The 14,328-nt window shown below is 35.9% G+C and overlaps 1 protein-coding gene across 1 annotated transcript in view; it reads left to right on the top strand.

Annotated features, from left to right (window-relative positions):
• ARIH1 (ariadne RBR E3 ubiquitin protein ligase 1) overlaps positions 1–14,328 on the top strand; it is a 119,100-nt gene that overhangs the window by 69,829 nt on the left and 34,943 nt on the right. Inside the window, exons 3-5 of the mRNA XM_059180453.1 lie at positions 120–264; positions 7,659–7,751; positions 8,252–8,307. Of these exons, the coding sequence (XP_059036436.1) occupies positions 120–264; positions 7,659–7,751; positions 8,252–8,307 (294 nt within the window). The remainder of the gene's footprint in view (positions 1–119; positions 265–7,658; positions 7,752–8,251; positions 8,308–14,328) is intronic.

The following is a 14,328-nucleotide window of genomic DNA, read 5'->3' as shown; positions in this document are numbered from 1 at the left end:
TTATGATCTGGGTTTATTTTAATTCAGTTCATTGCTGTTCCCTATAGAAATCAGGTTTTTGGAGAGCTCTAACAGTGTGCTATTGCTGGGCTCTCATCCTTTCTGTTTAAATAATGCAGGTACTTTGATGGAAACCTGGAGAAGCTCTTTGCTGAGTGTCATGTAATTAATCCAAGTAAAAAGTCTCGAACACGCCAGATGAATACAAGGTCATCAGCACAGGATATGCCTTGTCAGATCTGCTACTTGAACTACCCTAACTCGGTGAGTATCTGGTAGTTTAAGGCTAGCACTGACTCTCTGTTTCAGAGGGTAAATCCATTTAAATTATTTAAACAAAGGAAGATCTGGGAGTCTGGGATTGTATTGTAGTAAAATAGTAGCCTATCAGAATATTAAGGAGAAAGGAAAGGAGGAGAAAGAATAGAGCTTATTCTTCCCCCCTCCTCCCCTGATTGCTTTTTAAAGCAGCCGCTTGTCATTACACACCTAAATCTATTCTGAATTTATTTTACTACCATGGGAGAATTGTTTAATAGGTAGGCAGTGAATAGAATTATTTTCCATCCAGAATAAGATAGATTTAAACTAACATTTTAAAATAAATATCCAAAACACTAATAAAATGTCTTTAACAGTATTTTGCTAGGAAGCTTTCAGCATTTTTCGTAACAGAAGTGTTTCACTTAAAAAGATCCATTCTAATGGAGATTCTTAAATATAGCAAGTGGTGACAGCATTGCAGGAGACGCGGGGACTAGTTAATTGAGTGAAAGTATCCCCCTTAAGCCCTATTGAATTTAGGCAATCTAGTAAAGAATTTTAGACTTAAACATAATCTTCCTATGAAGGCCTTACTTTATTAGTAACTGTAAGAAAATACTATTTGTGACATATGTATTTAGTTACTTGGAATTCACCTCTTTAAGATGTTTTAAGATATCTAAGAAATAGCTTAATTCTATAATACTAACTATCTTATTATATTCTTGCTTTAATAGTTAAGCACCTCTTTCTGATAATTACTATATTTCTGATAATTACTATATTCTGATAATTACTATATACTATATACTAGATAAAAGTCTTTGTCACCTGTATTGTATATTTTTACACATTGAAGGTTTTTCATTGTTTTTCTTAGAAGTTTATATATATAATATCTCTGTAGAGGCCCGTTTGAAGGGAACTAATTTGTTCACGTCCAAGTGCTTAGAAAAGAGGTTTTAAAAGAAAGTTAATTAAGTACTCCTAGAGAAATAAAACAATGAGTTAAAATAACTTTTTGGGTAAAGTGTTGAGTTGAATTTCCAAATTCTCAAGTTTTGCTTATAGGCCTGATGCTATTTGTTTTTGTGTAATTATTAAATGTCACTGGGTCTGAATTTTTCATATCTTTCAAATGAATAAGATATTCTTTCATATGCCACCTATTCTGAGAATTGTATAATTTCCCTCCTTTAAATCAGTCTTAGGTTGAGTATTTTTAAAAAATCAACATTTCTATTAAAAATAATTAAATTCATGTTTTGACCATTTTATTGTCTGTCTTTAACAAATTCTCTTTGCCAGGTGACATTTCTGTAGTTCATTAAAGTTTCTGTGAGGTAATACTGAGACCTGAAGAATTTTGTCCCAGATTATACCAGGTTTCCTTAGTCCCTGGCATTTCTCTTCCTGCTCTATTAACCAACTGCTCCCTTGTTTAAATCTTAAATGTAATTTGAGTACTGAAGCTAGCTGCTTACAAATATCCCCTATAACTTTCTCAGTGCCCTTGGTTTTGTCTAACAGTTTTAACAGATTAAAATGAAAAATCATGACTGGAGATTTGCATTGTAAATTTTGCTTGCAAAATTTTTAACTAATGATAGAGTACTTACTATTCATTTATTCATTTATTCAATGCACCAGGCACTATTTTAAGTGTTAGAAACACAATGGAGAATAAAGACATAATGCCTGCTTCTGATAATTTACAGGTTAGTTGGGTAGATAAGAGACAAATAAAATGACGTGTTAAGAAAGAAAGGTAAACACTTTGACGGGTCATGATACTGTGGAAACATGTAGAGAGAGACATCTAGCCCAGTTTTCAGTTGGGGAGAATCTCCCACAGAAACTGACTTGTGATTAAGAACCTCTGAAAGTGTGGTAGTTAGGTAAACCAGGAAAATAGAGCAATGTAGAAACCAGAGGAAGAGAATGTACCTCTAAGAATGATAAAAACATTGCAAAAAAAACTTCAAAGACTTGAAAAGTGAATTTGGAATTAACAACATGAAGATTACTGATGATATTGGAAAGTTAATTTAAGTAGTGTGGTAAGATGAGAAACCACACTGCTTGGGCTGAAGAATCATTGACTTGAAGATGGGAAAGGGAAATGGAGGCACTAAAGATGAACAAATTGCTCTTTAAAGGAAGTTTGGCTATGTAAATAACAGGACAAGAAAGCAAACAGCAACATGGGTTGGAAAGTAAGTTAAAAGTTACGGAAACTGTGCCAAGCATTATGAAAAATACAGGGTGATAAAATTAGGACTTCTTTTCTCATGGTGTTTAGACTAATAGAGAAATATAATTTTAACCTCTTCAGTTCTGCAAGTAAATGCCATCTGAGACTCCATTAAAGCTTTAATTTGATGAGTGATTTTTTTAAAAACTCTGTTATACAGTTCCCATGTTTCAATTTCCACCATTCTCTTCAAACACTGATACTTGCCTTTTATTAATGTATATCTCCAATAAGTTTATCCTCCCCGAAAGCAACTTTGGCTTTATACAGTGCCATATGCAAAAAAGTTTTTTAAATAAATGCTTTGATAGCTAGTTTGTAGCACTTTGAAATTAACTATTGTGGGTGATCTTTTCTTTAAAAAACAATTTCCTGAGACTTTGGGGGCACTTTTAAAGTTCATAAATTCCCACACACATACCCCCACACCCCCGTGTTGAGGCCAGTTCAAGGGTTTCTTAGACCTGGCAACAGTCATTCCTTTATATTAATGTTGTTTTGAATTAAAGCATAACATCTAGCTTTGCTAACACCCCCACTTCACTAGGGAATATAGTTCGGGCTGTGATATCTCCCTTTTTATGAAGTAAATAATTTGTATATTCTAATAATCAGACATGTTACATAAAGGCAACTTTGAAGATTGTGAGGATAGTCCACCCTCCCGTACCTCACCCTTTAGGTACCTCAAATCTTTGTGCTGGAATCTAAGTCCAACCCTTGTTAACTCATTCCATTTTATGGATGAGGGAACTGATTCCCTGATTATTCAGTTTTTATAAACAAAATGGCTTTAACTTTAGGTATTATATGAGCAACTTCTGATGGAGGAGAGATATTTCTTAATGTTCTTACTGCTGGTTGATATTAGTTGCTGGGTGTGTAAAATGACAGGGATAAATGAACATTGTAAGAGTGTTTATGCTTCCATTTCTTTTTTTAAAGGACCATTTCTGTTTTAAGTAATATTTCATGTATTTTTAGTATATTCTGTGTCAGATTTATTTATGAATAAGTTTGTTGATAATAATCCCATCCCTTGAGTTAGGGACCCAAGTAGGTAAGCACAAACTAGTAAAGGAATAGGTATGTGAAAGGCAGAGAATGAAAAGGGAAATGGAACCAGATAGTGATACCTAGATAAGTCCATGATAATAATGCCACTCTTGAGCACAATGAATGTGTTTGTACCAGAGCTTAGTTTTTAATTTATCTTTAGACATGCATGTGTGATTTATTTTTCTAATTTATCTTGTTTGGTAGTGTTACCTAATTAGAATTGTTGGAAAAGAGACCTTTAAAAAGCTTTTTTTTTTTTTTTTTCCTATAATGATCGCTGATCTAGAAGTTCCAAAGGTAGAGATGTTTCTTGCAATGATCACTTGGTAACCATTGTGATCTCTGATTCCTCAATATCAAGTATTCATATTTGGAAAAAAAACAAGCACGTGAGGATGTATATGTGTTTTTAAGTTATGAATAAAACATTTTAGAATGGTTGATCTTCTATGCTGCCATAATTGTCCTATACAGAATGCACCTTCCCATTATATCCTTGAAAATCAGATGCTCTCCACTGGTGATCTGACAAGTTTGTGCCAGATCTCATTTGCCAGCTGGGGGTAATGAGAATAGATTCTTTTGTTTCCTAGTTGTTGTTTTTTTTTCTTTCATAGAATATTGATTTACAAAATACTTACCTTCACTTGTTCTATGAGTGAGTTAGAATCCTTGTCAATCTGACTAGCACCACATTTTAAACTGGGTAAATGTTTTCCATGTCATTTTGTCCATAAGACTAGTCTTAGGACGTGGATACATTTTTTCCCATGTCTGCTTCTGGGCATTCTTTGTATAGTTGATGTGCTATAGTGTAGAATTTTGTATCCTTACTATTTGTATCTGAATGTCATAAGCAACATCAGAAATTTCATGAGCAGTTTTCAAATAACAGCTAGAAAATGGAATGGAATAAAAAGTACCACTTAATATGAGCCACAAAAAGAATAAAAGAGCTAGAAATAAACTTGGCAAGAAGTGTGAAAGATCTATTATGAAGAAAACTTTAAATACTAAAGGAAATAAAAAGATGGCTTGAGTATTTGAAGAGGTAGAATAATAGTAAAATATTGATAAAGAAGACTAGACTGATGAGAGTAAGGAGGAATTAGTCCTACCAAATACAAGAATAATCAGTGCAGTAGAATAAGATGGAATCAGATACATGTGAGGGGAATTTGGTGTATTGTAGAAGAGGGCATTTCAAATAAAGTGAATTCAGTAAATGGTATTGGAACAACTTGGTTGCCATCTCGACTAGAATCTTAAATTCCTTCCTAACTCTTTATATTAAAGTTAGTTAATTTAGATGCTGGAAATTTTGGAAGTAGAGAGCTGCTTCATGGCAACAAAATGTGAGCATTCAGATTTGAAACAGAAAATATTTTGTGCTTATAAATGGCCAGTTTTCTAAATAGGTAAAAATCCCCAAAAATCCACGCCGTTAAATCACTAAGGAAAAAAATAAACCCAGTGGAAGAATGGGCAAAATAGGTGAAAAGAGTGCTCAGAAAAAGAAATACATAGTCTTTAATCTTCTGTTAGATTGGCAAAGATCAAGACATTTGATAATATACTGTGTTGACAAGGTTGTTGGGAAGCCAGGTTCTCTTGAACAGTATAAATTGCTACAACCTTTTTGAATGAAGCTTGGTAATAATTAAAGTATAAATGTATGCCTGTTATAATATCACTTGTACCAGTTTGTCCCAGGATTCATTTGCATGATCACAATGGTATATATAGCCAGTAAAGTAGCATAGTAATGGGGGAGTGTTTAGATAAATTATGGTACCTTCACACAGACTGTAAAAAGAGGTGGACCCATGTGTACTAATGTAGAACAATGTGAGAAATCTATTATATAATAATTAACCAAGGTGAGAATGTGTACTGCTCTTACTGTGTGTGTGTAGATGTATATGTTAGAACATCTCTGGCAGAATATGTAAGATATTGAAATAGGGATTACGTCTACGGCCATACCACCCTGAACTCGCCCGATCTGGTCTGAAATAGGGATTACTTCCCTGAAGTAGAGGACAAGGATGAGGTTAAAGGAGACTTATTTTTCAGGGGTGCTTTGGTGGCTTGGTTGATTAAGAGTCTACCTTTGGCTCAGGTCATGATCCCAGAGTCATGGCATCAAGCCCCATGTCAGGCTCTGTGCTCAGCAGGGAACCTGCTTCTCCCTCTCCCTCTGCTGCTCCCACTGCTTGTGCACTCTCTCACTCTCTGTCAAATAAAATCTTTTTAAAAAGTTTATTTTTGATGGGGCACCTGAGTAGCTCAGTTGTTAAGTGTTGGCCTTGGGCTCAGGTCATGATCCCTGGGTCCTGGGATCAAGTCCCACCTATGACTCAGCAGAAAGCCTGCTTCTCCCTCTCCCACTCCCCTGCTTCTGTGCCCTCTTTCGCTGTGTGTGTCTCTGTCAAATTAAAAAAAATTTTTTTGAAAGGAAGACTTATTTTTTCAGCATAAACTCATGCTATTTTTTAAAAAAATATTTTATTTATTTATTTGACAGGCAGAGATCACAAGTAGGCAGAGAGGCAGGCAGAGAGGGAGGAAGGGAACCAGGTTCCCTGCCGAGCAGAAAGCCCAACAGAGGGCTTGATCCCAGGACCCTGGGATCATGACCTGAGCCGAAGGCAGAGGCTTTAACCCACTGAGCCACCTAGGCGCCCTAAACTCGTGCTATTAAATAGTTGCTTTTAACCATGAGTCTGTATTACCTAGTCATTTAAAAATAATTTAGAGTAAATATTGTAAAATATACTTAGTTGAAACTAGTGACTATTATTTGTATATTATAGAATATAATAGACTCCATTTAACTATCCATCAAATTAGTAGTTATTTCATATCATGTAGGTAATACAAGATTAGACCAAATGTTATTATTATTCTTAGCTATCTGCATAAATCTTTTGGTTTCCATGAGATTTTATTGATTATTTAGGTAAGCTACATTTCATGCAACTCAGAAGTCTATCATTTTTAAATACAGCCTTATTATCATTTTTAAATACAGCTTTGAGATATAATTTGCATACGATATGATTCACTTCTTTAAAGTGTTTTTAGTATAGTCACAGAATTGTGCAGTCATTACCATAGTAAATTTTAGAACATTTTCATAACCCCAAAAAGAAATCTCGTCTCCCTAGAGTCACTACCCCTTAGCCACCCGCACCCCCCAGCCACTCAACCCTAGGCAACCACTAATTTACTTTCTCTATGAATTTGCCTGTTGAACCTTTCATATAAGTGGAGATCAAACAATATGTGATCTCTTGTGGCTGGCTTCTTTCATTTAGCATAATGTTTTCAAGGCTCATCTACATTATAATATGTGTCAATACTTCAGTCCTTTTTATGCCTGAATAAGGATATTCCACATTTTGTTTATCCATTCGTCCATGGACATTTAGGTTGTGTGTACTTTGGGGCTGCCATCGATAATACTGCTGAGTATTTGTATACAAGTTTTTGTTTGGAGCTATGTTTTCGTTTCTTTTGGGCATATACCTAGGAATGTAATTGCTGGATCATGAGTAACTCTTATGTTTAATTATTTGAGAAACTGCCACAGTATTTTCCAAAGCACCTGTACTATTTTACATTCCCACCAGCAGTGTATGAGGGTTCTAATTTCTCCACATCCTTACCAACACTTGTTACTATCTTTTTGAAGCAGTCCTAGTGAGCGAAGTCCTGTCTCATTGTGGTTTTGATTCACATTTCTCTGATAGCTAATGATTTTGAGCATCTTTCATATGCTTATTGGTACATGACATATTCTTATATTTAATATGAACTTGTCTACCTTTCTAAAATTTATAAATACCTATTGTAGATGTATTGCTCATTAATTAGGTTATTTTTGGTTAATTGTATTTGCATGTCTAAGTTTCACCACCAAGAAGTTTATTTTAGGGGGAAAAAAAAAGAAGTTTATTTTAGGAGCCCAGCTACTGTTGTCAAAATGAGAAATGTGACCTAATAGAGACTGAATCACTATGTATAGTGATTTTCCTGATAATGTCTTTTAAAAGTCCATGTATTATTTTTGTTGCAGTATTTCACTGGCCTTGAATGTGGACATAAGTTTTGTATGCAGTGCTGGAGCGAATATTTAACTACCAAAATAATGGAGGAAGGCATGGGACAGGTAAAGATGCCAATTTGATTTTTAGTTTTTGTTGAATTTCCTGCAGTGTTTAGACCCTTGCAGAAATATAAACAGGTGAAGCATCCTTGATTATGAATTGCATGGGGAACTTTTTTTCTATATTAAGACTAAAAGATAACTAAGACTTTTTTTTTTCTTTTCTATTTACAATGTGGCAGTCCACTTAAAGATATAGTTCAAGGTAATGTTTTCTCAGCAGCATTAAGATGTGTGTGTGTATCAGGCTAAACTTGTTGAGCAATTCTGTCAGGTGTCTTGCTTCTGCCTTTCAAGTTTTATATTGAGAAACCAATTATTCAGGTCAGCAGTTCTAGTTACCTTGTGATAAACACACATATCCATTTCCTTTAATAGAAAGGAGACGATTAAGATCCTATGAATGTTAAAGTATTCTCAACCTACTGAAGTGCCTGGCAATGGTAAGCATTCAGTAAATATTTGTTGAATGAAGACATAGTTTAAATTTCAATCTTTTTCAGACTATTTCGTGTCCTGCTCATGGTTGTGATATCTTAGTGGATGACAACACAGTTATGTAAGTATTTTTGATAGATTATGCATGTTGAATATTGGTTAGTTGGTTAAACCAAATTAATTTTTGCTCAAACCTCAAAGGAGGTAGAATTTTTAGTCTGAAGAAACTTTCTAATCTACACTCCTTTGTAGTATAAAAGTTCGTTTCCAACTTACTAATTAAATGCCCAGACACTATTCTTGTGAAGATATGGCAAAATACTGGGCAGTATATGGTAGCCAGATTTTAGTAGATCTTGAAAGTGGAGAGTAGGGTATGTTGGTACGTCAGTTGAGGTCCTTTGAGAAGCAGATGCCAAGATACAGGTAAAAGGGAAGGAGATTTGTTGTGGGATATCATCTCTGCAGCTTAAAGAGAAAGGAGTAAACGCACTATGATTCAGCTATGACACCTGTTAAAAGAGGCAAGGAAGAAGGATTCAGCAGGAAGAGACTCCCAACTATGGGGCAGCTGTGAGAGACTCTGGAAGCTCTGTGGGGAATTCCAGGCAACACAGGGAATTGACTATAGATGAATGACTCAGTAAGAAGAAATGGCTGAACCCTAATCCTGGAGCTACCCAGGGGAAATGTGGCCTCATCTGGAACACTGTTTCCAAAGGCACTACATCTGGAAGCTGTTGGCTAACTGCTCTTGTGAAAGGTTCTCTTAGGAAGGGAAAAAGAAACATGAAGAAATAAGCATAGATTTTAGTGCTGAACCTGTGGTGATATCCTGGGTTGTTTAATTCTTGAATCAGTGCCGTTTCATAGCCTCAGGCTACCTAATTGACTTCGGAAGATAAACAGATTGAGGGCCTGAACTATCTGCAAACAAATTATGTAGTTAGTACTGGATAATTGCCTATACATAAAGGTTTGTCTGTGTTTAAGCACTGAGATTTGAAGGCAAGAAAAGTAAAAACAGCCATGGACTTCAATGAGCAAATTTCCTACACTACCTAATAGAGCCTTAAATTGACTTAATCAGTACAATTTATAAAGCTCACAGACTCCCATTTATTAATCTCAACCTACTTTGGTTTACTCAAACATACTATTGCTTGTTGTTAGCCCTATGTTAATACTGTTTCTTTCAGTGAACTTTTTTCCATTATTGTTTTAAGCTAGCAAAAATAAGTTATGTATCATCTTTATACATCCTTCCAGTTGACTGTATCTTATCATCTGATACTTTGATTCCTTGTGTTCTTTCATCAATACATGAGTTTCAGCAATACATTTAATCAGTATAGGTCACTGTATCTTTCTATCCATTACACAAACATTTACTTGAGAGCATTAAGATGTTTCCTTCTGCCAAGAAGGATTAGTATTATGTACTAAAATGCAGAGTTTAAGTTTTGTATATAGAGGCATGTATAAAGTACAGTAGAAAGAAATTACTCCACCTGAAGAGGGGTTTTTTGTTTGTTTGTTTGTTTGTTTGTTTTAACATTTTATTAGTTGAGAGAGAGAGAGGAACAGGGGGAGGGTCAGAGGCAAGAAGCCCAGTGCATCAGGCTCTGTCCCAGGATTCCAGGATCATGACCTAAGCCAAAGGCAGATGATTAACCAGCTGAGCCACCCAGGCACCCCCCACCTGAAGAGTTTAAGGAGTATTATGAATGAGGTAAAAATTTGGATTGAGGGAGTAGAAGATAACACTGCTTAAAGAAAGAATACCAAATTTTTTTAAAAATATTTCATAAGCTTTTCTCTGTTAAGTATTCTGTGGTGGCTACCATAGAGAGTGGCAGTGTATTAGAGATGAGGCTAAAAGGACCCTGACAGTTTATCAGTTTCATCATAGAAGTTGTTCAGATACAATGTATTTGATAGGGGTTGGGAGCACCAGGCTGGCTCTCACTGAGCATGTGGCTCTTCATGGGGTCAAGCCCCATATTGGGTATACAGATTACTAAAAATAAATAAACTTTAAAAAAAAATACAACTTTGGTATAGTGGAGGATAGTTTAGAGTGGGGAGGCGTTTGGATAGGGAGATGTGGCTATGAGTTTATGAAAATTTATGACCTTTTTTTAGGGGAAATGGAGTAAATATATATATATATATATATATTTTAAAGATTTTATTTACTTGTCAGAGACAGAGGGAGAGAGAGCGAGCGAGCAGAGGCAGACAGAGAGGCAGGCAGAGGCAGAGGGAGAAGCAGGCTCTCTGCCGAGCAAGGAGCCTGATGTGGGACTTGATCCCAGGACCCTGGGATCACGACCCGAGCCGAAGGTAGCTGCTTAACCAACTGAGCCACCCAGGCGTCCCGGCGTAAATATTTTCAACACATAAAATGAATGTGGCTATTATCGTAAGGTCTCTTACAAATCAAGAACAAGATAATTCTATGGAAAGCAATTCACAGTGAAAGAAATTTGAGGGGTACCAGGGTGGCTCAGTTGGTTACAACTTTGGCTCAAGTTGTGATCCCAGGTTCTGGGATTGAGTCCACCATCAGGCCCCTTGCTCAGCAGGGAGTCTGCTTCTCCATCTCCCTCTGCTGCTGCTCCTGCTTGTGCAAATGCCGGTTTGCTCTCTCTCTCTCTCTCTCTGCCAAATAAGTACAATCTTTAAAATAAATTTAAAAAAAAAAACAATTTGAATGCTAAGAAACATTATGTAAACATTTCCATATGTAAATCAGAATTTGATACTCCAGTTTTAAAAAGTTGTGTTTTTTGTTTTTGCATTTTGGATTGGTAAGAATTAAACAGTTTGGTAATATGTAATGTGAGAGTATAGTACAGTAGAGAATACAAATTGTCGCAACCTTTTCTTAATGCAGTTTGACAGTTTCTACAAATTTGTATGCTGTTTGGACTTTTCATGCACTAGTATCACTTTGATTATGTCATTCTACTGCATTCATTGTTTCTGATAAGTTAGTTGTTAATCTTAATTGTTCCCTCTGCTACTTTTTAAGATTTGTTTTGTCTTTAGTTTAAGACAGTTCAACTGTGATATATCTAGATGTGGTTTTCTTTGTTTCCTCTGGGGTTTCTTGTGCTCTTTAGATATGCAGCCTGGCACATACGCAGAAAACCTGGAGAATACTTATAAGAGCATTTTAATAGTGATACCAATCAATCCACTAGGGCTTGGGGATTAGGAAGAGGGATTTTTATTTTTCACGTTATATAGTTGTATACTGTTGGTTTATATCTTCCATTTTCTTCCTTTTAAATAAATAATTTTAGAATTAAGAATTTAGCTAGTTAAATGAAATTTTTTTTAAGTGTTTAGTCTTAATAACTAAAATATGCCTAACAGCTTTTTTCTTAGTATGAAAAAAATAGACTCCTTCATAGTCGTGGTATTATCATTTTTAAATTTTAAATTTGGTAAGTTAAAAAATAGCTTCTTATTTTAATTTTAATTCAGCTCACTTGGAACTTGAATTGAGCCTGAAACCAGATTCTTGAACATACATTCTCCTAAAACCTTGTCAAATTGAAGCTAGCCCCCCCCCACCCCCCCCGCCGTATACCTTATAGTCAGGAGGCAAAGTTATTGTCTTAAGCCCTTAGTTTCTCTACTTCAGGTTAAAATCCATGTATATCCTTGAGTCTTGTGTTACCCAGCTATGCTGTAGTCATTTTTGCTTTTATTCGCTTGACTTCTTGGGTTACTCCCACTTAATTATAGTGTTAACACTTCACTCACTGTCTTTTTCCCAGGGTTTGCTGTCAGCCAGTGTGGTTTCAGTGTCCCTATGTATAGTCTGTTATTCTATACCATAACCCTGTGGTAATCCCCCTATCAGCTGCATCAGCATTACCTAGGAACTTGTTAAAAATGCACATTCTGGGCCCAGATCCAGATTATGGAATCAGAAACTCTGGGGATGGTGTCCAGCAATCTGAACAAGCTCTCCTGGTGTCATTCTGATGTATGATTACATTTGAGAACCGTTGTCATAGCCTTTTATTTTCCTGATGTATTCATTTCCAGTAAACTTCTCTTTACCCAGATCCAAACTCCCAAGGCCACCTCCCTAGGCCTATTCCAGATCTACTGCAGGTGACTTTGCCAAATCATCTTTTTCTACATCTTAAAAATATTGCTCCTTGGGGTTCTAGGTTTCTTCTGCTTTAGACACTCTACTTAAAATCATACAGTGGACCCAGATTTGTGTGTCAGGGTCAGCTCTCTCTTCAGAGCTTGGAACCCTTATATCCCACTGCCTATCAGGCCTCTTCATACATACATTCCTCAGGCTTTGCCTTATCCATTTCTCCTCCCACCACCACCAAATTCATTCTTCTGGCTGCTAATATTAAGAAATGGTACCACTAGGTGTTAAAGACTGTCTAAATTAGAAACCTGATGCTATCTCTGATTGATTTTTCTCCTACATTTCCCAGAGTGATCCATACACCACATTCTGTCATTTCTGCATCTAATTCATCCTACATCCATCCATTTCCCTCTGTTCCTACTTCATTAACCTGATCCGGCCTTCATCTTCTCTTAGCTGGCAGTCTGTGACTGGTTCTTTTTTTTTTTTTTTTTTTTTTCTTTTTTAAGAGAGAGAGAAAGGAAAGAGAGCATGAGAGGAGTAAGGGTTGGAGGGAGAAGCAGACTGCCTGCTGAGCAGGGAGCCCGATGTGGGACTCGATCCCTGGACTCCAGGATCATGACCTGAGCCGAAGGCAGACGCTTAACCAACTGAGCCACCCAGGTGCCCCCTGTGACTGGTTCTTAAGTGATTCCCTTAAATTGTTTCATCACCTTTCAGTTCTTCATTTCCATTCTGTATTGCTTACCTGTGCAACTTCATCTAAACTTCTCTCACATTCTCTTTTCTAATAGTGTAAAACTTGGCTTCTTGAAAATACTATAGATTTTATTTGCATTTGGTTTGGTTTGACTCTACTTTTTTCCTAAGGTCTCTTGACTTCACATGCAATACTCTCTTCCTGTTCTCCTGTTCAGTTTTGTTATCCTACTCATCCTCCTTGTCATTCTTCAGGTCTTAGTGTAGATTTGCATTTTAGGGGTGCCTGGATGGCTCAGTTGGTTAAGTGACTGCCTTCAGCTTGAGTCATGATCCTGGAGTCCCAGGATTGAGCCCACATAGGGCTCCCAGCTCCATGGGGAGTCTGCTTCTCCCTTTGACCTTTTCCTCTCTCATGCTCTCTCTCACTCTCTCTCAAATAAATAAACAAAATCTTAAAAAAAAAAAAGAAATTTGCATTTTGGTTTGGGCAGAAATCATATGCGCTCCTTAACTCCCCCATATTTCCTTACTATACACTTTTGTAATTGCCTGTATTTGTGTCCATTTTCATTCTTAGACCATAAGCTGTATGACCCCAGGTTTCCTATATATATTCACTAAATGCCTATTTCCATTCAGGATGTGTGATCTTAAAATGCGTAACATTAGTTATTTTGTAGATTCATTTTTTTATTCCTTAGCATTGAGTATGTAATATGTATGTATCCTTGAATAAGTAACTGGAAATATATTATTCTCTTCTGCTTTTATAAGCATATGTCATCATTGTATAACTTTAGTGATGGATATATGCTATACTATCAAGGATGTTTGGCTGAGTGGGTCTCCCCTACATAGTGGTCTCATATAGTTATACTTCCACAGTTAGGAGGTTAACTGGATACTTTGAGAATTTTTCTTTGTCCTAAGATTTGTCTTTGTTGTTTTCATGAGACTAGTGAAAATCATTTCTCTATATTTATCACTTGAGACCAAATAAATATTCATCTATTTTTATTCATCTTACCACTTGGTTATTTTTTAAATATAGTTGTTTCAGGGTATAGATTTCTTCTATATATAATTTTTCTATTAATAGGGGGTGATAAAGGTAAACTTGTATCTATTAAGTCTTTAAATACCTTCAAATAATACTGTTTAGTCTCACTTTTACTAATCACACGCATCTGGAGTTACAGTGTTCTCATTTCAGCATCTTCTGAGATACTGCTAAAAAAAATTACTATTTATTTTCATATATGGCATTTTTAGAAACAAGCGGAGTTGTTGACAGGAACTAATTGTTAC

Source organism: Mustela lutreola, chromosome 7 (assembly GCF_030435805.1).
Source record: "Mustela lutreola isolate mMusLut2 chromosome 7, mMusLut2.pri, whole genome shotgun sequence".
NCBI classification, from domain to species: domain Eukaryota; kingdom Metazoa; phylum Chordata; class Mammalia; order Carnivora; family Mustelidae; genus Mustela; species Mustela lutreola.
The sequence above is the reverse complement of the archived record's forward strand: the minus strand, read 5'-3'. Positions and strand labels throughout refer to the sequence as shown.